General features: G+C 48.2%; 1 protein-coding gene across 2 annotated transcripts in view; it reads right to left on the bottom strand.

Annotated features, from left to right (window-relative positions):
• Positions 1 to 23,535, bottom strand: part of LETM2 (leucine zipper and EF-hand containing transmembrane protein 2) — a 300,248-nt gene that overhangs the window by 132,125 nt on the left and 144,588 nt on the right. For both annotated transcript variants that reach the window (XM_078666310.1, XM_078666311.1), the window contains 2 exons: positions 3,882 to 4,085; positions 3,683 to 3,802 (listed from right to left, as the gene is read on the bottom strand). In XM_078666310.1, coding sequence (XP_078522436.1) covers positions 3,683 to 3,802; positions 3,882 to 4,085 — 324 coding nt within the window. The remainder of the gene's footprint in view (positions 1 to 3,682; positions 3,803 to 3,881; positions 4,086 to 23,535) is intronic.

The raw sequence follows: 23,535 nt of genomic DNA, 5'->3' as shown, positions 1-23,535 counted from the left end.
GCCTCTAAAACCTGGAACACTCTCCCCCTTCATCTTAGAGCCAACCCTGACCTTTCTTCATTCCGCAAGCAGTTAAAGACATTCCTATTTCACCCCTCTCATTAATTCTCTGTTTAGCTACTCCACCAGTCCACCTCTGTTGGTTCCTAGCGCTTGGACGCCCCCGGGCAGCAATTCGCGCTCTACAAATGTACCTCCATTCCATTCCAATTAGGAAGTAGATGGAGTACACTCCTGTTCCTTGGTATTGTAAAGGGACTGGTTCTATTGCCCCTTTTTGCAACAGAGAAAGACCTCTTCCTTTAGAAGGGTGAGATGTTCTTGTTTTGTTCGCGCCTAAGTTGGCAGGGTATGCCCAGAAATGGGTCACTTGCTCACTTTGCCACTAGATTCAAGCTAGCCTGGCTGATGAGGGCTGTTAGCCCGACACCGGTCCCAGGATGCTGTTTCCCGTCCAGGGAAGACATGGCTTGGCAGTTCGGGCTGAACTGTTCCCATGAGGCACAGGGTCAAGACTGATTTGCATATGGCTGTGCCTAAACTGGGGTAGCGAAGAGAGCTAAAGAACAATGATGGATTCAACCCAAATCTGTGACACGGGGTGTGTGTCTGAAAAGTTTCAGCACTCCGTCCATTATCTCCTTGAATTTGTTGATGTTCTTGTGACATGAGGAGCGACCTTGGAGGAATATCTGGTCGAGTGCTTGTAAGCGCCAGGCAATAACCAGATTGGATAATTTGTAGAACCTATTTGTCTGATGTAATCGTATTCCAAATGGGTAGAAATTGTAAATGACATCCCCCGACAGGAGTAGAATGATAGGAGGGTATGGGAAATAAGTCACTGTTTGTTGTTTGCAGAGGAGGTACGTGTTGAATGACCTCTGCCCCTTCCCTTGCTGTTGTTATCCTACATCCTCCTCTAAATTAACCTCTTGAAGAGGGCGATTGATTGTTGCCCTTGTAAGAGGAGGAGGGATTCTCTATAGATATACTTTTGGTGCCACCCCTATAGAATGAGCGACAAAAGGAACCCCAGTTAGAAGGTGATTGTAAAGCTCCCATGGATTTTAACAACTTCTGAATCTTTTTTCATCTTTTCTAGTGATACATCGACAGCTGGGCCAAAAATATGTTCTTTTTTAAAAGGTTGATTAAGAATAGAGGCTTGTACTCCAGACTTGAACCCTGAAATACTTAGCCAAGCATGTCTACGGGATAGTACACTAGTGCTAGTGCTTATTGCCCGAGCTGCTGTATCTGCCTGATCTAAGGTGCACCTGATAGAGGTATCAGTTATTAATTTGCCTTCTTGAATAAGGTCACTGGCTTAAGTCTTATGCTCATCCAGTAGGAATTCAATGAGCTTTTCGAGTTCATCATAATGAGCTCTATCATACCTTGCCAATAATGCTTGGGCATTGGCAATACGCCAATTATTAGCCGCTTGTGAGGCCATCCTTTTTCCCGAAGCATCTAATAATTTTAACTCCTTATCAGGAGGAGAGACGTCCCCTGTTGTTTGAGAGTTAGCTTTCTTACGAGCATTGGAAATGACCAGAGAGTCTAAGGGTAATTGGCCTTTCATATACACAGGGTCATTAGGTGCAGCTCAGTATTTTTTCTCCACCCTGGGAGTGATGATTCTAGCTCTTACAGGGTCTTTAAAGATATCTTCAGTGTGTTTGAGCATTGTCTTTAACATTGGTAATGTTTGTGATGCCCTGGGAGTGATGATTCTAGGTCTTACAGGGTCTTTAAAGATATCTTCAGTGTGTTTGAGCATTGCCTTTAACATTGGTAATGTTTGTGTAGCCCCCTGAGATAAACTCAGTGTCTCCAACAATAAATCCTCCTCTAAACTCTCCTTATGAAGCTCTACTCCATGATATTGTGCGGACCTAATAAAGAGCTCAATGTACCCAATGATATCATCTGGAGGCGAAGGCCTGGATGGATATAGGTCAAGGTCATTATCTGGTTGAGGGACATTATAATGATCCCATGGATCAGGATCCTGTGGTGTATTCTGTGGTGCATAGTCATCTATATCCTCAACCCCTACATCCTGTGGCGATGGTGGTGTAGGGGAATGTGTAGGTGTAATGAGTAAGTTTTCATAAATGGGTGAAGACGGTGAAATATAAGGAGGAGGAGGGTCAGTGGTCACATTTTTCTCCTTTAAAGGAATGTGGTAGTCCAATGGTATGTCCATTTTCCTCTTTTCAGGAAGTTTGGCAAGAACATGTCCAGTTTCGGGATGAATCACTATTTCCTTTTGTTTTGGATCCGAAGGTGGGTGTTCGGTCCGAGGCTCTTTAGTTGCAGTACTTTCTTTAGATGCCGGTTTGGCGTCAAAGGTTTAGGTTTACGTAAAGGTGGCACAGAAACCAGAAGGTGTTTATTTTTCAACACCAAAGGTTTCGGGTCGGTACCGGTGTGGGGACGGGTAGAGCCCGAGCCGGAAGGCTGTTGTTTATGTTTCGGCGCCGAAGGTGGGGTGCTCAAAACCTTTTCTCCGTGCCGACCTTAGCCAAAAGACAGAGGAGGGACCAGAGCCTTTTTCTTATGAAGGAGATGGTATGGGAACGAAGTCTTCTTACTCACGATCTGTTGTCCTGGTGTGAGGTCTCGGAGTCGGCTTCGGATACGGAGACATGCTCCTCTTCCATTCTGGCTTCCTGCGATTCTTTGCGTTCGGACTCTTCTCCGAGGAGGTCCGGTGCAGAGCTGCTTTGGTGGTACATTTCGTGGCGTCGAGCCCGACGATCACGGAGATTTTTTTTAGACCGACACACGTCGCAGTCTTTCTCGTCTTGCACGCAATTTTGTATCACACACTTATAGGTGGATTGTATCTCAAGTAACTATAACGCATGCGCTAAAGTAACTATAACCTGCACCTCCACTATGCACAGTGTTGTCATGAATGATGTCATTTCAGATGCTGGAGTGATGTTATCAATGATACCAAAGATCATGTCATGAGTAATGTAATATGTGGGGTAATTAGCAGTGCATGGCGAGGGAGCGAGTTATAGTTACTTTAGGGCACGATTATAGTTCCTTGAGATAACTATGATGAATATCAATGGTTTTGTTAGTTTAAAATAGTTTCTTTTAACTGACACCTTCACTGAACTATAACGTCATTTTAACCTTTGCTTTTTTCAGTGAATTAGTAAGGCTTATTTATTTTAATATAGAGTAAGAAATTATTACCATACCTATCTATAATGTCACATTAACTTTTGTTTTTACCAGTGAATTTCTAGGGTTTTTAACATAAATATTGTATTACCATATGTAACAACCCCACACTGTGCACGTTCTACAGCCAAGCTCTTTGTCCAACTCCCACCCTCCTCCCCACCGCCTCAGCCCCCCACAGACAGGTCAACTCCACACTGCGCCTAGTTTTCAGTCGTGCTCATCCTGGGGTTGGCCACAGGCTCTGCAATCAAACTCTCATGTGCAGCCAAACCCACGCCATGCACAGCCTTCAGCCATGAATGGTGTGGGGTTGGCTCTGAGGCTTAGCCGGTGGCCAGGTCCTGCATCCAACCCCTCCATGGAATGGTAAATGGAGAAACACGTAAACAAAATCTCACAAAACAGCCCTAAATGAAAGTCTATGGCACAAAAGTAAATGGTAAGAAGTGACAGAAAAAAAGATTTTCACCTGCTTAATTTGCTCTCTCAGCTGTTCTTCGGTCAGGCCTAAAGATCTCATCCCTCTAGCTCTGCTAACAGCTTGCAACTCGGAAACGCTTAAGGAATCCACTCCTTCTTTGGCAATCATCTGAAAGAAAGACAAGGCATATTCATACTCCTAACCTGGAGAATTATTATTCTACTGTAGAAACAGAACAGGTCCCTACCTCGTCATCCGCTTTAATGGACCGAAGATTCATCATTAGCTGGAAACGAAGTAGGTTGTTGGTGCCAATCGGCTGCAGTTCTAGCAGTTTGCACAAAGCTACCAGCTGTGATCTCTCAAGGTGTTCCAGTGTCAGCTCATCCTCAAACAGTTTAGAAAACCTTACAATCTCCTTCGTGCTGGGCTGCTCACCTGTATGGCGGACCTGCAAATTAAAGTAAGATACCTTCAACAACAAATGATCTCACTTGAAGGAACTGTGTTGCCAAAAATATACATTGCAAAATGGTAAGAAGTAGTTCAAGCCAACCACGGGATTACACCGGCTTATACAGAATTGTATCTGGTTCCAGACAACTAACTGGTTTGAACCATATTTCTAAGAGGAAAGAACTGAAAACTGTTCCCCTATGAACATTGTTTTTAACACAAAGCTAGGCAACTGTGTATGTTCATCCTTCTCTGCAAGTCAAGCTCTTTATTCTACATATGCTACGTTTGACTAAGACTCAAATTCACAGATACATTTAGGCAAATATTTGGAAAACAAAGCTGAGCCGATAAGGAAGAGTGGGTATTACTAAAAGGAACTTGATGTACTAAAGTATTCTGCAGTTGTACAACTTCCAATTTGCGAAATCATAGAGTTTGCCACCAGAAATTAACTTTTAACAAAGTACAAAGCCATTCTATGAGTCGGATCACAAATGGGACAGGTGTGAAAAAGCATTTCCTACTCTGTGATTCAGAAAAGTATTTATAAATGATTTGTGATCACAACTATAGTTGCAAACCACTGATGTGTTACTGATATCCAGATTGGGTGATAACTGATTTCCAAAGGTGCAACTGCCTCAAAGGACATGGGTAACCTCAGGTGAAGCAGATAATGCGCCAAGAGACAAATGCATGCGTCTTCCGTTATCTTTCCTTATTTAAAGCAGAACTGCATTTGGTTGCTTTGAATTTTTTTTTTCAAAAAAGGCAATGTGAATGCAGGAATTGAGGTCCGCTGTCTCTTAAAGGCCTCCGTCCCTGCATTCGCAGATAATCATAGGGGTCGCAACTGAGTCATGCCTAATAAATATTAATAAGGAGTGTAGGGCAATATGTATCAAATGATTTTGCATTCGCAAATGGTGTGACTTGCTGAATTTGACCGTTTACATATGCAAAATAGCCTTTCAAAATGTATGAAAGGCATTCCCAGCCCAAAATTTGGAAATAGTCAAATGAGCGATTCCCATCAATTGTGATACCAAATTGCGACTCCTAAATTACAAGCCGCAATTAGGTAATTGCAAATTCAATTAATGAACCATTCGCAAATTGCAAATGGTTGCAAAATGGGGATTTTGCAAGTGCAATTTACCACCAACTCAAATTAGGTGGTTACCAGGTGCAATCTATATAAATAGGCCCAGAGTGGATCAGCATTTCCCACAATGGCTGCTCTCTATGTCCTGGCAAGGAGGATGAGGATCCTGGAAGGTTTGCGGTGGAGGAGACAAGAGTGTATTTTCAGAGTGCACATAACATAGTTTGACCACACTGAGGAGGAAATCTGTGAGAAATATAGATTACATTCTGCCATGATTTCAAGCTTAATAGGTCAACTGCACCCACAACTGCTGCGTCACACTCGCAGGACCAATGCTATTCCCACCCATGTGCAGATGTTATGTTCCCTGCACCTCTTAGCCTCAGGAAGCTGTCACTGTGTAATAGCTGCAGCAGGAGGGGTGTCCCAAAGTGTGCTGTAACACTTTTTATATGCCTTTCTGAATGCAATGCTCCAGAAAATCAGTCAATACATCAGATTCCCTAACACACCACAGTACTTGCAGCTCACTAAATGGAAATTTTACCAGATACCACAATTTCCAAACATCATTGGCTGCATTGATGGGACACATGTTGCAATATGTCCTCCCTCTGTAAATGAGTATATCTTAAGACATAGGAAATGTAGCCATACATTAAACATACAAGTGATATGCAATGCCTCAAATATCATAACTGATATAGTGGCTAGATTCCCTGGTAGTACTCACGAGTCCTTCATTTTTCGCCATAGTAGAATATACACACTGCAAATTGGTGGTGAATTTGGAGAGGGATTTTGTGAGAAGCTGGCTTCGTATATGGTACACACCTACTTAAGTGGGCACCTTGCATCAATACAGACAACCCTTATGGTGATGTTAGTGGTCTTAGCCAACCTTAGAAAGCTCTCTAAGTGGTAGCTGTGGAAAGCAGCCTTCAGGCTTAGTTCAGAAAGAGTGTAAAGCAGCTTGTTTTACCAGAATGTAATCTTATAGGTATAGATTAAGTGAAAAAGAACCACACAGTATATTGATAAAAATAGATATTTATTATAGTATACTCACTAACACATTCAGGTATCTCCTAGCGGGAGATGCACACACAATGCACACAATTTTGCAACCAAAATCAATTCTCTGGGAAACGAGCTGAATTCCGCCGCTAGCGCCCATTCTCTGTCTCCGGCGACACAAACCAACAACTCCACTCTCCTCCACCAGGCAGCTCCCAAAAACCAAGGTCATGGGTCTACCTTCGACCTAAACAATGACCATATCATCTAGAAAATCTTAGCATCCATTAAACCAAACAACCACTTCAATGACCCACTACCAACCAGCTGCTTATCCGCAACCAACCAATTTATCATACCCATTTGGACCACAATATTCAATGCTTCTCTATCGCAGGGTCCATACCTGACTCTCTAAAAGCTGGGCAAGTCATCCCGATCTTAAAAAAACCCTTCCTGAATCCTGCTGAACCGGACAACTTCAGACCTATATCCAATATTCCACTTCTAGCTAAAGTTCTCGATAAATGCATGCAACAGCAACTTAGCCAACACATCGCCAAATTTAAACTGCTAGATGTATGCCAATCAGGCTTCGGGCCAGATCACAGCACTGAAACTACTATTCTCTACATAGTAGATGACACCCTTCTAGCCTTAGACCAGGACAAAACGTGTCTCTTAATTCTTCTGGACCTATCATCGGCGTTCAACACAGTCAACCATGAGAAGTTACTAGAACGTCTTGAAAACAGGATGGGATTAAGGGGGAACCGTCCTTGAATGGTTTAAATCCTTCCTTTGTAACCGCGCCCAAAGATTCTTAATCGAAAACTATCCAATCCTTCTCCAATCACAATCAGAGTTCCCCAAGGTTCAACTCTCTCCCCTTCGCTTTTTAATCTCTATCTGGAACCATTAGCTGAAATTCTGCGCAGCGCCAACATCTCTTTCCACATGTATGCAGATGACACACAGATTTACTTCAACATCTCATCTCCAGAAGAGATCAAAACAATGAATGAGGCTCTAAAGCTAACTGTGCAATGGCTTGCTAGCAACCAGCTCAAGCTGAATGCGCAAAAAACGGAATTCCTGCTAGTCTCACCCCTAAAAGTTCAACTGACATTCGAGAATGGACCAACACGATCACCGCACTGAACTGCACTCCGACCATAGTGGACTCAGCCAAATCAATAGGAATCACACTGGACAAGAACTTGAATATGAGAGCCCACATCAACACTCTAGCCAAAAATGCAAGGTTTCACCTGAGCTACCTGAGAAAATTAAAACCATTCCTAGATACATCAGACCTTAAAATGGCAGTTCAGGCACTAGTTATTTCTCGGATCGAGTACGGATGCTCTACCCTCGCAGGACTACCCAAGATCTCAACGGCTCCCCTAAATGCTTGTCTCAATGCAGCCGCAAGACTCCTAACAGGATAAAAAAAAAATCGACCACATCTCTCCACACCTCAAAGCTCTGACCTGGCTCCCGTAAGAAGCCATAATACAGCTCAAATTGGCCCGTGTCACACACAAAGCGCTAAACTCTAACTCTCCAGCATGGTCTCCGGAAGAAACAGGCACTCCCGGTCCGCCAGGGCTTTTGTTCTGAAACCTCCCCTCTTCCGGAAGAAGAAAACATACAACAGAGCCTTCTTTGGGCCCGCGCCCAAAATCTGGATTTTGCTGCCGCCCCACATCAGAAGAATACCGTACTTGGCTAGATTCAAACAGGAAGTAAAGACCTTCCTAATGGGCACATTCTTTCCTTAACATTCTCATCACTTATACAGCTTGCTGCCTAGCGACATGCATTTCTTTTTGACCTCTACATATGTATGCCAATCTGGACTTCCTTGATGTAGCCTATGCAATATCTTGTACCATGTCTGTTGCTATTTCCTCCTATCTCATTCGTACCTCCCTGTTCACTTTATGGGGCAGAGTCTAGTGCTGTACAATCTGTCTCTGCTGCCACCAATGTTTGTTTTTCCCCGTTAAATTGTACCCACGTTGCTTATTCCCTCTCATTGCATTACCCTGCTTCTGATGGCAAAATGCTCTCATGAGTTCGTCTGTCTTGAATTATCTTGTAAACATCTTGCTTAACTCTGTATAGCGCTCTGATACCCTAACGGGTCACGTTCGCACTCTATAAAACACTAAATAAATAAATAAACAACATTTTTTTAAAAAGAAACAGGTAAGTAGCACACAATACACAGTGGTCGCTAGGGGGAGATCAAACCATATACTAAGATAGTGGTATGGGAACCACGACTTGAGTCAAGACTATACCCAGAAACGTAGAAGTGCTGGGGACGCAAGGAACCATATCAAAATTAGTGACGACCGTACATCACAAAAAAACTGATAAGAATTCCTTGCTCCACTACAATTCTTTTCATCCGAGAGCCCTACGTGACAACCTTCCTGTGGGGCAATTTTTGCGCTACAGGCGAAACTGTTCCACCATTGAGTCATTTGTGGAGCAATCGGATGAACTGCCCGTTAAATTGGCAGCCAGGGCATATCCTAAGAAGGTAGTAAAGCAGGCACGCAAACTTGCACTGAATACGCCTTGGGGTGCGCTCCTTGAACGCCATGTTAAAACTAAACAGGAGTGCATACCGGTAGTAACTACTTTCGATCCTTTATCCACCAAATTAAGACCGATTGTGCGGAAGCATTGGTCTATTCTTGATACAAGTATGGGAAAGATGCCACCTCCGAGGTTTGCTTTTAAAAGAGCTACAAATTTAAAAGACAAATTGGTCCACACCCGGACCTCACAACCTGTTTATACTGAAAGGTTACCACCTGGCCACTACCCATGTACGAGCTGTTCAGTATGCAATTTAACAAAGACCACGAAGGCAGTGACCTTGCGAAATGGCAGAATTTGGCATCTCACGAAGTTCAGTAATTGCAATACTGTAAATGTTATCTACAGATTGACATGCAAATGTGGGTTGCACTACATTGGACTCACGTCCAGAAAGGTAAAAGTCCGCATCCAAGAACACCTCAGCACTATCAGGGCGAAAAAATTGACAACGAGATTGGTACAACACTTCAATGACATGGGACATGATCCCAAGGATTTGGAATGGGTTGTTTTGGAAAGGGTGATCTATGAGAGTCACAATGTAGAAAATATCTTGGCGAGAAAGGAAGCTCGCTGGATATATCAGGAACAGGTCGATCGTGAAGGTTTGAATGACCTTATTGAATGGAACAAGATTACCAGAAGATGAACCCAGATTATGATGTATATCTTTGAAAGGCCGATGGTACAGTTATGTGTTATCATTATTGCACTATTCAATACATATAGTACATCTGTTATGACTTCTGTGTGACTCTGTGTATTAGATGCCCCTGTTAACACATTTGCCTACACTTAAGTTACGCAATTCTTTGTATATAGTTTTTATATTTTTGTAAATAAATAATACTATTTGCCCCTTCAGGATGTACCTCCGACGATAACATGGTTTATTGCGACCATTTTCCCCTCGGTGCAGCTCTTTTGATCATTGGTTGGAAAGCTGTGTACTGCGAAGAGGTGTTCTTCGCCCACTGTTTAGATTAGGGAACACATTATAAGATGGCCGCCACTTGGGACAGACGTCTGTCACGTGTCCCGTGACGCCTTACACGTCATTACGCGCTTCCTGATATCCGGCTTCTGAAACCGGCATGGGACGCGGGTGACACTTTGAAGTGCCGGTGACTGAGCGTGGGTAAGCTTTTTGCCCGTGAGCGGTAAGGTGGTTTAACCAGTTTAACTAGTGTTAAAAGGGAGGTTCGTCATGGAGAGAGGGGCGGTGCTCGATTGGTCTGATTTAAGACGGGCGAACTGATAACATTTGGTGCCCGATGTTTAATGGCAAGTCCTCTATACTCCTACGCGGTGATTGTAAGCGTGATTGTAGACTACGTAGTGTTTTACCGACTGACTTTGACCTCTGTCTTTTGTCTCTGTGTGCAGGATACCCGACGATAGCGGGTTCCCGCAATCAACACGTGATCTTGGAGGACACGGGCACACTTTGTAAATAAACAAATAAAAACAAACAAGAAGGGGTAGCCGGTATGCGTGAAAGACGCTAACCCCAGGTGATTATGTGCAGTGTTACCTTGTCTGAGTAACGCAACCTCACATTACAATTTAAAACCGTTTTCATCAGTGAATATAGAAGGTTTTTAACCCTCGGCTCATTTTATTTTTCAAATCTGTCGTTTTTACCACCACAGGTGTGTGTTTAAAGATAGTGGCAATAGCAGTGGGTAACCCCCAATTGCCCTGAAGAAGTTGCAGAAAATATGAGCAACGAAACATGTTGGCGACTGTGACCCACCTGAAATTGTGTAGGGTGTGAGTCATTTTTATGTTAGAAGGATTTACAGCCCAGAATAAATCGAGAGTGGCCAGTAAACTCTTCTATTTTAATTGTGTGAGATTCACGTTTCTTTCTCACTGGGGGGTTTTCTGTTTGTGTGTTATATATGCACATAAGTATAGCAAGTACAACACATGGACTTGCTTTTATAGGAACAGTCAGCAGATTGTGGGGCTGATGTTGAGAAGAAGCACCGTTATATGTTGTTGGTCTTTTTCTGTTTTATTTTCCACTGCTATGAGAGTGAGTCACCAATGATGATAATTGGGTATACTGGCAATTGCTAGTCAGACAACCCGATTGGCGGTTCTTCCGTGAGGGGCTCACTCTCCTCTCTACACTTTTTCCACTGGCACTGTTTGGTGGGTGTTGGTATTACGACAGATTGAATGTTTACCGTGTTTGTACCATATTACTGTTTGACACTTGGATGCAAGAGAATAGCCAGAGAAAAACTGGCCTGTGGTAAATAAAAATAAAAAATTGTTTGTACCACTACAATCCATGCCAGATTATAATTTAATGAATAGTGTCTAGGGTCACAGGCCTGTTGTTGTATATTATGACCCAAGGAACCACCCAGGGTAAGTAACTAGGAGCCCCCAGGAGGCTGTGTGCAGAGTGGGAGCACAACCGCGGGATCAATGCAAGTCAATGGATACGTCACGGTTGCTATTTCAAAGAAGAGGGACCCTTCCCAGAAGACCCTGAAGAAACCCTGTGGAAGACAGAAGGTTGGAGAACCACGATACCTTCACCAGGGAAGCCGGGTGCATAGGTGTGAGGTGGCGTCTGAAACAATAGTCAAACTCAATGGAGGACTTCAGAAAGATGCAGCTGCTGGAGAAGGTGAAAGTGTCCGGTGGAACCCAAAGGAGGATTCAAGATGTGAAGAACCTACAAGCAGAGGGGACAGAGTCTACGCTACTCATGAGTGACCAGGAGGCACGGACGTCGAATGCCCACCGATGTCAGTGTTGAAGGCAAGCTGACGGTGACCTTGAAACTGCAGCTGTGTGGACCAGGCGACACTGTGGAAGACCAGGAGCCGTACACAAGATGTCAGATGTAGAGAGTTGAGGGGTCGATGTCTGGCGGGAGCACAGACAAACCTTGGCAACTGCAACCAACGTGGAAGTTGAAGAAGGTGCAATGTTGGGACCAGCAAGGACCAGGAGACTCACAAGCAGGAGAGTCCGGGTAGGACCCGAGCAATCAGGGGAGCCCAAAGAATTCAAAGATGACCCTCACGAGGACCCACAAGCCGGAGGCACTGGAGTAGCAGGAGGGCCTTGAGCAGCTCACCAAAGATGCAAGCCCCAGATGCAAGTGATGCAGTGAGGACGAAGATCTGGGTCACTGGAGATGCTTGAGGTTGGGGCTACGTTGAGCCTGAAGACCTTGGTGGAAGGAAGCCAACAAGCCTTTGCAACTGCAAGTCGACGTGGTGCACAGGGGTTCAGTTCCTGCAGCTCCGAGGGATACTGGCTCAAACTTGGTGTGAGGACAGGGAAGTCCTCGAGGGGTGAGAAGAACCACCGCCTGTATTACTGAGCCTTTCGGAGTCCGTGGGAGCCCAGGATCACCAGACCAGTCAGCTTAGTCATGGTGTCTGTAGATGCAGGGAAGTGACTCCTTCAGGTGTCTTGGATGCCCACAGGCCTTGGAAGGTTCCTGTATGGTGCACAGGCACGGATGTTGCAGCAGATGAGCAGGACGACGAGATCAGGAGAAGCAAGAGTCTTCCTAGTTGCAGCCGTGATGCCCAGAGCAAAGTCCAGAGTGCCCAATGTTTGAAGAAGAAGTAGTGTCTGAAATGTATCTTGTCCCACGACGAATCTAGGGACAGGCCCACAGGTAAGCCCTTAAATACCCTAAGGAAAGGGTTGGGACGATTGAGGGGTCTCTCCATGTCCTGTGTCCAGTTTCAAGCCAGAGCGGGAGCCTACTGCTCCCTGAACTGGTTTTAATTGGACTATTCATAGAAGGCACCAAGTGCGCCCTGCACACAGACTATGTGAGCTGGCAAGCGCCCCCACCCTGGCCTAATACATTAAACCCTGTCTGGAAGGTGGTCACACCTCCCTGTGACAAGATACCTATTGTTCTGCCTTCCCCTGCCCAAGCTTGGCTCAGCAGCAGGAGGGCAGAAACGTGTCTCTGGCCAGCAGCAGCCCTAGCGTGCTGTCACGGTCTGGAAGACTGGTACTGTAAGCACCGAGGGCCTCCCAAAGAAGCTTTACGGTGAATGGTAATATACCTCCCACACCGTTTACGGTCATTGCGTAATGACGCATGCCCCTCTATCTGTTATATGGCTGTCCCACTTACAATCCGGGAGAATGGACTCCGTAGGCTGTAGGGGTGTCCTGCTCGTGCAGGGGCACCCTCATATTTAGAACCGAGCACACTGATTTCAGGATTGAAAGACATGCTTTAGGGGTGGCTTATAGGTTTTAAGTGCAGTGACCTTAGATATAGGTACACCTATATTTTTCGTAAGTGGTGCTAGCACCAGCTGTGAAAAAGTGCCATCTTTCTTGCATTGGTATGCCCCCACTTTTTTCTGAACTGCTGATGTGCTTTGACTGAGTGTGCCCTGGGCTCCTGCCAACCAGGTACCCGGGGCCTGTGTTCCTTCCCTAAAACTGTGTTGAAACTAAAACCCAATTGGCATCTCTGGCCACCTGTCAGCCCCAAGTAAATGGTACCCTAGGTACCCAGGGCATGGTGACCAGAGAAGACCCCTAAGGGCTGCAGCACTTATTGTGCCACTCTTAGAGGCCCTGCATCCTGACACCCACACACAGTCTTTGCAGGCTGAGTGTCTAGGTACAGAACTAAACAAAGAGGCGACATGGCAGACATCCCTGTGTGCCATGCCCACAAACCCACTGCCCTGGCATACATCAGTCACCCCTCTAGCTAGGTGCCCTATGCCAGTGGTGTGGGCACAGGTGCATGAGCCCTGTGCCCCTTATTCCTGGGCACTGTAAGTGCAGTGATGTCATTAAGAGTATATGGTGCTGGGAGGTCGCCATTACGAACTCCACAGCACCATAATGGCTACACTGAAGACTGACAACTTTGGTATCAAACTTCTCAGCACATTAAACTCACACTGATGCCAGTGTGGGATTTAATGTAAAATGCACCCCAGAGGGCATCTTAGAGATGCCCCTGAAACGTAACCTACAATCCACGTCTGGACTGAGAGGCTGCCTAGGCTGCCCCACAGCAAACATGTTGCTGGACCCCTGGGTGGAGAGCCCCCGCTCTCCTGGGTCTGCAACAAGACACATCCTGGGCGAGGTGCTAGGTCTCCTTCTACAGTATGGGCAGGGGGAAGCTTCAAAGGCCTGCCGCCTCTGTGAGCTTCTCCAGACCATTTGCTGTACCCAGCAACTGGCCCCCACCGGTTCTGACCCCCACTCTGACGGGAAGACTGGCGGGAACCCCTACGTCAGAAAGGGGGGTGTGCCAGTGTGACTGTGGGTGTGTGGCAGGCCGGAAAAGCAGGCAAGGAGGCCGTATGTAGTGGGCTATGCTGTTCGTTTATTATGCACAACAGGCAGGAAGAAATGTCCCAACAAAACAAAGAAAGGCTCCAGGGAAGATGGTCCGCTCCGGGTCGTGGGGATGGGTCCAGGTCTTCAGGAAGTCCCACGATGTCTCCGATGTTGGGGAGGATCCACGGAGGGCAGTAAGAGAAGAAAAGAAACAAGGGACCGTTAGTCCTATCCTGAACTTCAAGATACAAGATGCCGATCACCGTCACCCGGGCAGTGAGGGGGGGGGGATGAAAGAGATAGTGAGGAAAGGGAGGTATCGGGAGGGAAGAGCACAGGGTCGGTAGATAGACAGTGTGTCGATTCGGGACGTGAGGGGGACGGTCGGGCTCTCTGTGAGGGTGCTATACAGATATGGTACAGTGTAGGGCACGTGAGACTACCGAGAAGGGGGATATTTACAGGGTCCTTACAGCGAGCTCCTAGTGAGCAGGGAAAGGGAAAGAGTCAGGTACTCACGTGGTCCGCCGCAACTCTCCAGTGAGTCACGGCCGCTCTTCAGCCACCTCCTGAGGACTCCACCACTCTTCAGTCCAAACGTCTTCCTCGTACGCCTGCTCTCCTTCTTCAGCTCCAGTCCGAGTGTTCTGCCACGATGCTCCGACGGTGTTCTGCTCTCGGGTCTCGGCTTTTACCTGTTCTGACGCTGCCACGGGGGCAGGACTTCCGGGGTCAGAGGGATGTGCTTCCTCCGGACCCGGCGCTCTGGTTGGTTCCTGTGGGAAAGAGAAGGGCGGGTGTCCGTGGGTTATGGCTGCAGCTCGGCGTCCTGTTGCTGACACGGGGAAGTGTTTGCGGGGTGTCAGACCCGGCGGATAGGAAGGAGGTATGTGTGTGGGAGGGCGGCTTCCGAAAGGGGGACCCCGGGGTACCGTCTCACATCCCCTTCCCCTAGCTGTCTTTCTTGTACTGGATGGAGTATGAGGGTAGCGTGAAAGGAAATCGGCGTTACCCTGGTCCGTCCCTTTTCGGTGTTTTGTCTCGAAATGAAAGGGCTGTAGGGACAGAAACCAGCGGAGGACCCGGTCGTTCTGTCCTTTGTTCCGGGCCATCCACTCCAAGGGGGCGTGATCGGTATAGAGGACAAAGTCTCTACCCTCTAGGTAGTATCGCAGGTTCTCAACTGCCCACTTTATCGCCAGGGCTTCCTTTTCCACTACAGCGTAATGTTCTTCTCTGGGGAATAACTTGCGACTTACATAGAGCACGTGTTTTTCGTTCCCTAGGGCATCTTTTTGTGATAGCACTGCCCCTAATCCATGATCGGAAGCATCCGTTTGTAGTATAAAGGGTAGCGCATAGTCAGGGGGTACCAGGACAGGACTGGAGGTCAGGGCGTCTTTTAAGTCTGTGAACGCCTGCCACGCTTCGGGAGAGGGGTTTCGTAGCATCTCATCTGATCGGTTTGATTTCAGATCTGTGAGGGCGGCTGCTCTCTGGGAGAAATTGGGTACAAACCGCCGATAGTAGCCTAGAAGCCCTAAAAAGGCTCAAAGATCTTTTTTTGTTTGAGGGAAGGGAAGGGATCGGATGGCCACTGTTTTGCTTTCTTGGGGTCTTATCTGGCCATCTCCCAGGAGATAACCCAGGTATTTTACCGTCCTCGCTGCCAGGGTGGTTTTGGCGGGGTTGATGGCAAACCCAAAGGAGCCTAGGGAAGAAACAACACTGGAAAGATGTGTTAAGTGATGGGCCCAGCTATCGCTAAAGATGACGATGTCATCTAAATAGGCCCCAGCGTACTGTGAGTGGGGACGTAAGACGTGGTTCATAGCACGCTGAAAAGTGGCGGGGCGCCATGAAGCCCAAAGGGCATGACTAGAAACTGGTATAACCCCTCAGGGGTGGAGAAGGCGGTTTTCTTTTTGTCTTGTTCCCTGAGGGGTATCTGCCAATACCCTTTGCAGAGGTCCAGGGTGGAGATGTATTTTGCCTTTCCTATCCTCTCGATCATCTCGTCTACCCGGGGCACGGGATAGGTGTCGAAGCGGGATATTTTATTGACCTCCCGGAAGTCGATGCAGAAGCGGACAGACCCGTCTGGTTTTGGCACAAGAACGATAGGGGAATTCCAGTCGCTAACTGAGGGCTCTATAATTCCCATCTTTTGCATCTCTTCTACCTCCTTTTGTATGACGGCCCGGCGGGCCTCTGTAGGGTCTCAAGCGGACGACTTTCCCTGGCTCTGTTTCTATTGTATGTTCCGTGATAGTGGTTCGACCAGGAGAAGTGGAAAAGACCTCTTTCACAGTACATAGGGCTTTTTGGAGTTCCCAGACCTGTACGGGGGTCAACCCGGGGTTAAGACAGGGGTCAAAAGGAAAGGAAAGGGGGATACCGGTTCCGGACAGGACCGGACGGGGTCCTCCCCATTTTTTAAGCAGATTCACATGGTAAATCTGGGAAGTCCGCCGAGTGAGGTCCAACTCTATCTCGTAGGTAACCGGGGTCACCTGCCGGCGGATGGTGTATGGTCCTTGCCATTGCCCCAGGAGCTTCTGGTCGGAGGAGGGCATCATGAGGAGGACTAGATCGCCTACAGCCAAGACACGGGTTCGAGTGCCCTTGTCGTACTGTCTTTTTTGACTGTCCTGGGCACTCCCTAGGTTTTGCCTGACTATGTCCCGAATCACGGACAAGTGGGTTTTCAGGTTTTCCAGGTATTCCGGGAGCGGACGTGTGCGGTCCGGCTCTGCTTCCCAGGCTTCCTGGGCCATGTCCAACAAGGTACGAGGGGGCCGCCCATACAGTAACTCATACGGGGAATAACCTGTGCTGCTCTGTGTCTTGCAGCGGATGGCGAATAGGGCTAGTGGCAGCATGTCTTCCCACCGTTTTGCTTCCAGGCCCAAGAGTTTCTTCAGAGTCTGTTTTAACGTGGCATTGTAGCGCTCTACCAATCCGTCTGTTTGCAGATGATATGCTGACGTTCTGATTTGCTTTATCCCTAGTTGTGAACAGACTTGTTTCATAAAAGCAGAAACGAAAGGGGTACCCTGATCGGTCAGGATTTCCCTGGGAAACCCTACCCGGGAGAAGACAGAGATGAGGGCCTTGGCTATGGTTTGGGTGGTGGGTTGACGTAAGGGTATAGCCTCCGGAAAGCGAGTGGCATAGTCGACTATGACTAACGCATAGCGACACCCGCTGCGTTAGGGCAGGAGGGGTCCTATGAGGTCCATCCCTATCCTACTGAACGGGATGTCAATGAGAGGGAGGGGTTGTAATGGGACTCGGGGGGGGGGGGGTCGGTATCGGCTGTTTTTCTGGCAGATTGCGCATTCACGGCAGTAGCTCTTGATCCGCTGGTGTACTCCTGGCCAATAGAACTTCTCTAGGACTGTCTGACTGGTTTTCTCATCCCCGAAATGACCCCCTAACAGGTGGCTGTGAGCGAGGAAGAGGACCTTGTCTTGGAAAGGACCGGGGATCAGTAACTGGGCGTTCTGTTGTGCCCCCTCTTTACGATACAGTAACCCGTTTTTCTTGTAGAAGTAGGGACCTACTTGCAAGGGATCCTCGTTATCTAGGGCCCTTCCCCAGGCTTCCTGGAGGAGGGGATCCTCTTGTTGTGCTGCCCTGAACTCCCGGTCTGTCTGCCAGGGGTGATCGTCCGGAAGCGCGGGATAAGCGCTGATGAAGTTTTTTTTCTTTTCTCTTCTGGCTTTTTGGTTTATGTGGTTTCGAAACCGTATCTCGGGATGTCTGTCCCTGAGAAAAATAAGCGTCCTTCCACCACTGGGCCAGGGAGTCAGTGGTGTCCTGGAGGAGCGTTGGTAGTCCGGGATAGTCGCTCCCTAAAATGGCTTGCTCTGGGAGAGCGGGCACAAGCCCTACTCTGAGGCATGTTCCGGGGTCCTTGGGATGCTGGACTCGCACCTGGGTAGTGGGGTATCGCTTGGTGTCGCCATGAACACACTGTATGGCTACTACCCCAGTAGGGTTACTGACCGGGTGAGCTAGGTCTTGTGGTCGGAGAACGCTCTGACGGCAACCGGTGTCGGCAAGAGCCAGGAGACTGATAGACACAGGGCAATGGAAAGGGGGAGGTGCGGTCCCCGGAGTGGTACAGACATAGTTCCTTACAAGGCCGATCTCCATCGGTTCCTCCTTCTGTGGGCACATCCGGGCGATGTGTCCAAATCCTCCACACGAATAGCACTGGGGTCCGGGGTTAGGGGGCCTGAACAAGACTGGAGAGGGAAAAAGGGGAGAGGGTTCCGGCCTTCGGGGCTGTAGCGGCCGGGGTGGACGGGTGGCCGTCGCAGTCGGGGCCCGGTGTGGATGTTCCTCCTTGCCCCTCTGGAGTTCTTGAGCGCGGCTATATGCACTAGCAATCTCGATAGCTGACTCCAAGGTGAGGCGGGAGTGTTGTCGTACCCAGCGCTGGGTGGCAGGGTATAAGGAATTCAGGAATTGTTCGAGATATATCTTTTCAAGGATGTTTTCCTTTGTAGAGGCTTCGGGTCGTAGCCATCTGTTAGCAAGATCCCTGATCCTGAAAGAGAGAGCCCGGGGATTCTCCTGGGGTCTCTCTTTTGCTTGTCGGAGTTTCACCCTATAGGTATCATCGTCAATTCCAAGGCGTTCCAATATGCACTGTTTTATGTCCGGATATGGGGTGTTGCCCTGTATATTGGCCTGTTGATAGGCGGCCTGTAAGTCCCCCGTTAACAGGGGGCCCAGGTATTGGCCCCAACGGTCCACAGGCCAATTGGCCGCTTGGGCTAATCGTTCAAAGTTGGTAAAGAAGTAGTCCGGGTCTTCTCCCGGCACGTACTTCTGCAGGACCACAGATGCGAAAGAGGTCACCGGCCTTTGTTGTCCGAGGGCGTCGGCTAGTTTTCCCATTGCTTGTTCGTGGACAACCCCCTGACCCTTCAGCACGTCGTGGAGCTGTCCCCTGTCGTCTTCAGCGGTCTTCAGGAACTACTCCATCAGCTTTCCGAATTGTTCCTGGGATTCCGCCATCTTCTGCACTATGGCCTCCATGCTTCCAGCAGATCCCACTTCTGACACCAGATGTGACTGTGGGTGTGTGGCAGGCCGGAAAAGCAGGCAAGGAGGCCGTATGTAGTGAGCTATGCTGTTCGTTTATTATGCACAACAGGCAGGAAGAAATGTCCCAACAAAACAAAGAAAGGCTCCAGGGAAGATGGTCCGCTCCGGGTCGTGGGGATGGGTCCAGGTCTTCAGGAAGTCCCACGATGTCTCCGATGTTGGGGAGGATCCACGGAGGGCAGTAAGAGAAGAAAAGAAACAAGGGACCGTTAGTCCTATCCTGAACTTCAAGATACAAGATGCCGATCACCGTCACCCGGGCAGTGAGGGGGGGGGGATGAAAGAGATAGTGAGGAAAGGGAGGTATCGGGAGGGAAGAGCACAGGGTCGGTAGATAGACAGTGTGTCGATTTGGGACGTGAAGGGGACAGTCGGGCTCTCTGTGAGGGTGCTATACAGATATGGTACAGTGTAGGGCACGTGAGACTACCGAGAAGGGGGATATTTACAGGGTCCTTACAGCGAGCTCCTAGTGAGCAGGGAAAGGGAAAGAGTCAGGTACTCACGTGGTCCGCCGCAACTCTCCAGTGAGTCACGGCCGCTCTTCAGCCACCTCCTGAGGACTCCACCACTCTTCAGTCCAAACGTCTTCCTCGTACGCCTGCTCTCCTTCTTCAGCTCCAGTCCGAGTGTCCTGCCACGATGCTCCGACGGTGTTCTGCTCTCGGGTCTCGGCTTTTACCTGTTCTGACGCTGCCACGGGGGCGGGACTTCCGGGGTCAGGGGGATGTGCTTCCTCCGGACCCGGCGCTCTGGTTGGTTCCTGTGGGAAAGAGAAGGGCGGGTGTCCGTGGGTTATGGCTGCAGCTCGGCGTCCTGTTGCTGACACAGGGAAGTGTTTGCGGGGTGTCAGACCCGGCGGATAGGAAGGAGGTATGTGTGTGGGAGGGCGGCTTCCGAAAGGGGGGCCCCGGGGTACCGTCTCACAGCCAGCCTGTGCCAACCCCACCTCTCAGGTGGGAGAGGCGAGGTGAAGCACGACCCCGGGCTCCGGCCATCTTGAAGATGGGGAGCCCTGCCCAATCACAGCTAGGCTCCTGCCCCCCTCCCACAGGAGAGGAGCAGACTAGGGGTGTACCCACCCCAGGACAGGGACCTATTGGTCCCTGTCCTTGTCCTACCTGTAACGCCCCTAAATTCAGTATTTAGGGGCTCCCTGAACCTTCCTTCGGCAGATCCCGATAAGAAAAAGAAGAAAGAAGATCAAGAAGAAGAAGACCCGCCATGCAGTTGCTCACAACAGGGCGACGCCAACTGACTTGGCCCCAGCCCTACCGGCCTGTCGATCCTGGAACCTGCTCCTGCTTAATCCCGGCGACTCCTGCGGACAGCAACCTTGGGACCCCCGGAGGACCTGCCTGCCTTGACCCTCTTAAAGACTGGGACTCCCATAAGCAGAGGCTCTGCTTCAACAACCAAACCCTTGGTGCCAGCCAGGAAGCCCAAGACCTACCCACTCTGCACCCGCCGAACCCGGCCCGTGCCCAAGTGATCCAAGACCACGAGGACGTCCCCCCGTCGACTGGGACCCGAAGTCCAGTGCCCACAGAGCCTCTTCGACGAACCAGACGCCTGCAGCCTCAGAACCAGGGACCCCTCCAACCGCGACCAGCTGAGGGCAAGATTTCCCGACACCCAAAGACACCCCTGCACCCGGCGCCCTGCGGCTTCCTGTGCCTTTCTTTGGGGTACCTACCTCTTCTCCAGGATCCCAACTTACCTCTCGAAGTGGTGGACGCACCTGAAGAATCACCGTCCCCGAGTCTGCAGCCTTTGTTACCTTTTTACCTTTCCCATTGAATAACATTGAGCGCCCGACGGCTCAAAAGCACCCTGCACCAGCCGCCCGAGTGCTTGTGGCCGTGCAACCTTTGCCTAGCCTACTGCCCTATTTGCCCTGAGCAAGTGACTAGGAGCCCAGCTCACACAGCCGCGTGGCCTGCTAGCCAGCAGCCACCAACCGAAGGCTCCCTGTCCCTCATTGGTTAACACTGGGCCTAACTACCTCTGCACCCGGCCGCCCCTGTGCTGCTGAGGGGGAATCGACTGAACCTACCTGACCCTGGGGGACCCCTGAGTCTATGCCCAGAACAATAACTTCACCAGTCGAGTACTCACCTGGAAACTGGTAACTCACTTACCTGCCATTGGATAACATTGACTTGTTTGACTCGAAAAATCTTCTAAGTGTGAAGTTTTGAAAACTTAAAATATTCCTATAAAATCAGCCGAATCCCGAATTCCGAAGTACTCACCTGTGATCAGGAGGGAAGCCAGTACTGTATCTTCTAGCCCAGTACTGAACCGCAAAAGTAATCCTAACCGGGTTTACTAGTAACCTGAACTTTCTCCATAGGAATCAATTGTCTGCTTTTCTGTGAAATTTCTATTGTGTCTACTTTTAAAAACCTGAAATATTCCTTAAAAATCGTACTAACTACTGAAACGTAATTACTTACCTGTCTTAAGTAGAGATCTTAGTGCTGGACCTAGGAGCCCAGTACTGGATTACAAAAGTAACGAAAACATACTTTACCTATAACCTGAATTTTCTCCCATTGATAACATTGCCAGATTTTCACTGAAAAGTTTCTAAGTGTGAATTTTAAAATACCTTTTTATTCCTTAAAAAGCATTGCAATAACCAACACGTTTTTACTAAACTGTTTCCAGCTTAGACCCCAGGACTGAATCTAGGATCCAGTCCTGGACTTACAGAAGTAATCTACAAAGTAATCAACTGCATTATTGTAGAAAAACCCATTGAGCTCAATGCTAAATTGTGTTTAGAATCGTGTTGCCTATTGCAACCCCTGTACCTATTGTGTTTACAACGTCATTGCCTTTCTGCAAAGCAATAACCTGAGATCACTCATCACTGAGAAAAGTATATTTTTATGCCTGTTGGTTCTAAAAATAAAGCAACTATATCTTTTGATATTAAAACAATTGGCCTGGAGTTCAGTCCTTGAGTGTGTAAAACCTTTTGCTGACCGAGTGTGTACAACAAATGCTTTACACTGTCCTCTGGTACTGCCTTACTGCTCGACCAAGATACCACTTTTGAGAGTAAAGTCAGCCCTGACTTTAACCTCTGTTATACCTCTGGGGTTGGTGGACTCTATACACACTGTACCTTACTTTGGTCCAGTATATATATAGCCACTTTCTCACACCAGCTTACACAGGTTGCAATGGCAGGCCTGTAGTTACATATTGAGTGGTCTCCCATGGGTGGCAAAATACATGCTTCAGCCCATAGGGGGACCACTGGTGTACCTATGCCCTGGATACCTTAGTACCATATACTAGGGACTGACAAGTGTACACCAGTGTCCATTCTGGGATGTACCCAAGTACTTACCATACCAATTTAGGGGAGAAAGCACAGAGACTGGAGTCCTGATTAGTAGGATCCCAGTTAGACTAGTCAGAAACAGCATTACACCAAGCGAAAAGTGGGGGTAACCAGGTAACCATAAAAGCAGATCCTATTTTCCTACACAATATCTACTAGGTAAATCTCTTATACACACTGTAGCACTTAGTAAAGAAGCAGTAACACATGACAGTGAATCATTATTTCCTCTTGCCATTGTAGGATACAGTGAATATGCTGTGCACTCAATCATCCTCACCCCATTTCTGAATCCATCCATTCCAAGTGAGCACTGTTACAATGCAGCATATTAAAGCACATGTAATGTGATAGAAAGGACCTTTGGCCTGCTCAAGTCGCTTCAGTTGTCTGCACAAGAGTGGAGGTGCACACAGTACAGTCCTTAAACCAGCTGTAAAATTGTGGCTAATTGTGCCATGGTGCAGAACAAAGCTACAAGAAGCATATCCCTGGGCCTGTCTGATTCAGATTCTGATAATGACGTTGAGCCATAGCTAATCTGAAATTACATGCAATTTTTGTAAAGTAAGGATGAGACAGTGCATTTTATGATATTGCTGTTAATTTTCATATTTATTATCTTAATTTCAGGTTAAATATGTTATCAAAACCCTAGGAACCAAACAAACTGGGAAGGTATAACTCGAGTAATGATAAACGTGGTGGGTGAGGATGTCCCTCTTGAACCAAGGTGGCTAATTTTGGGAGTGACTGGCGAAACGACGTGGCTGCAATGGGCCAAGACCTGGCTAGCTCTGGCGGGAGGGGTGGCCAAGAGGAACATCGCCCAAACATGGGGAGCAGGGACACCCCCCCCCCCCACACACACACACACACTTGAAGCCTGAAAGAAGGACCATGACTGGTGCT

This window comes from Lissotriton helveticus, chromosome 11 (assembly GCF_964261635.1).
Source record: "Lissotriton helveticus chromosome 11, aLisHel1.1, whole genome shotgun sequence".
NCBI classification, from domain to species: Eukaryota; Metazoa; Chordata; class Amphibia; order Caudata; family Salamandridae; genus Lissotriton; species Lissotriton helveticus.
The sequence above is the reverse complement of the archived record's forward strand: the minus strand, read 5'-3'. Positions and strand labels throughout refer to the sequence as shown.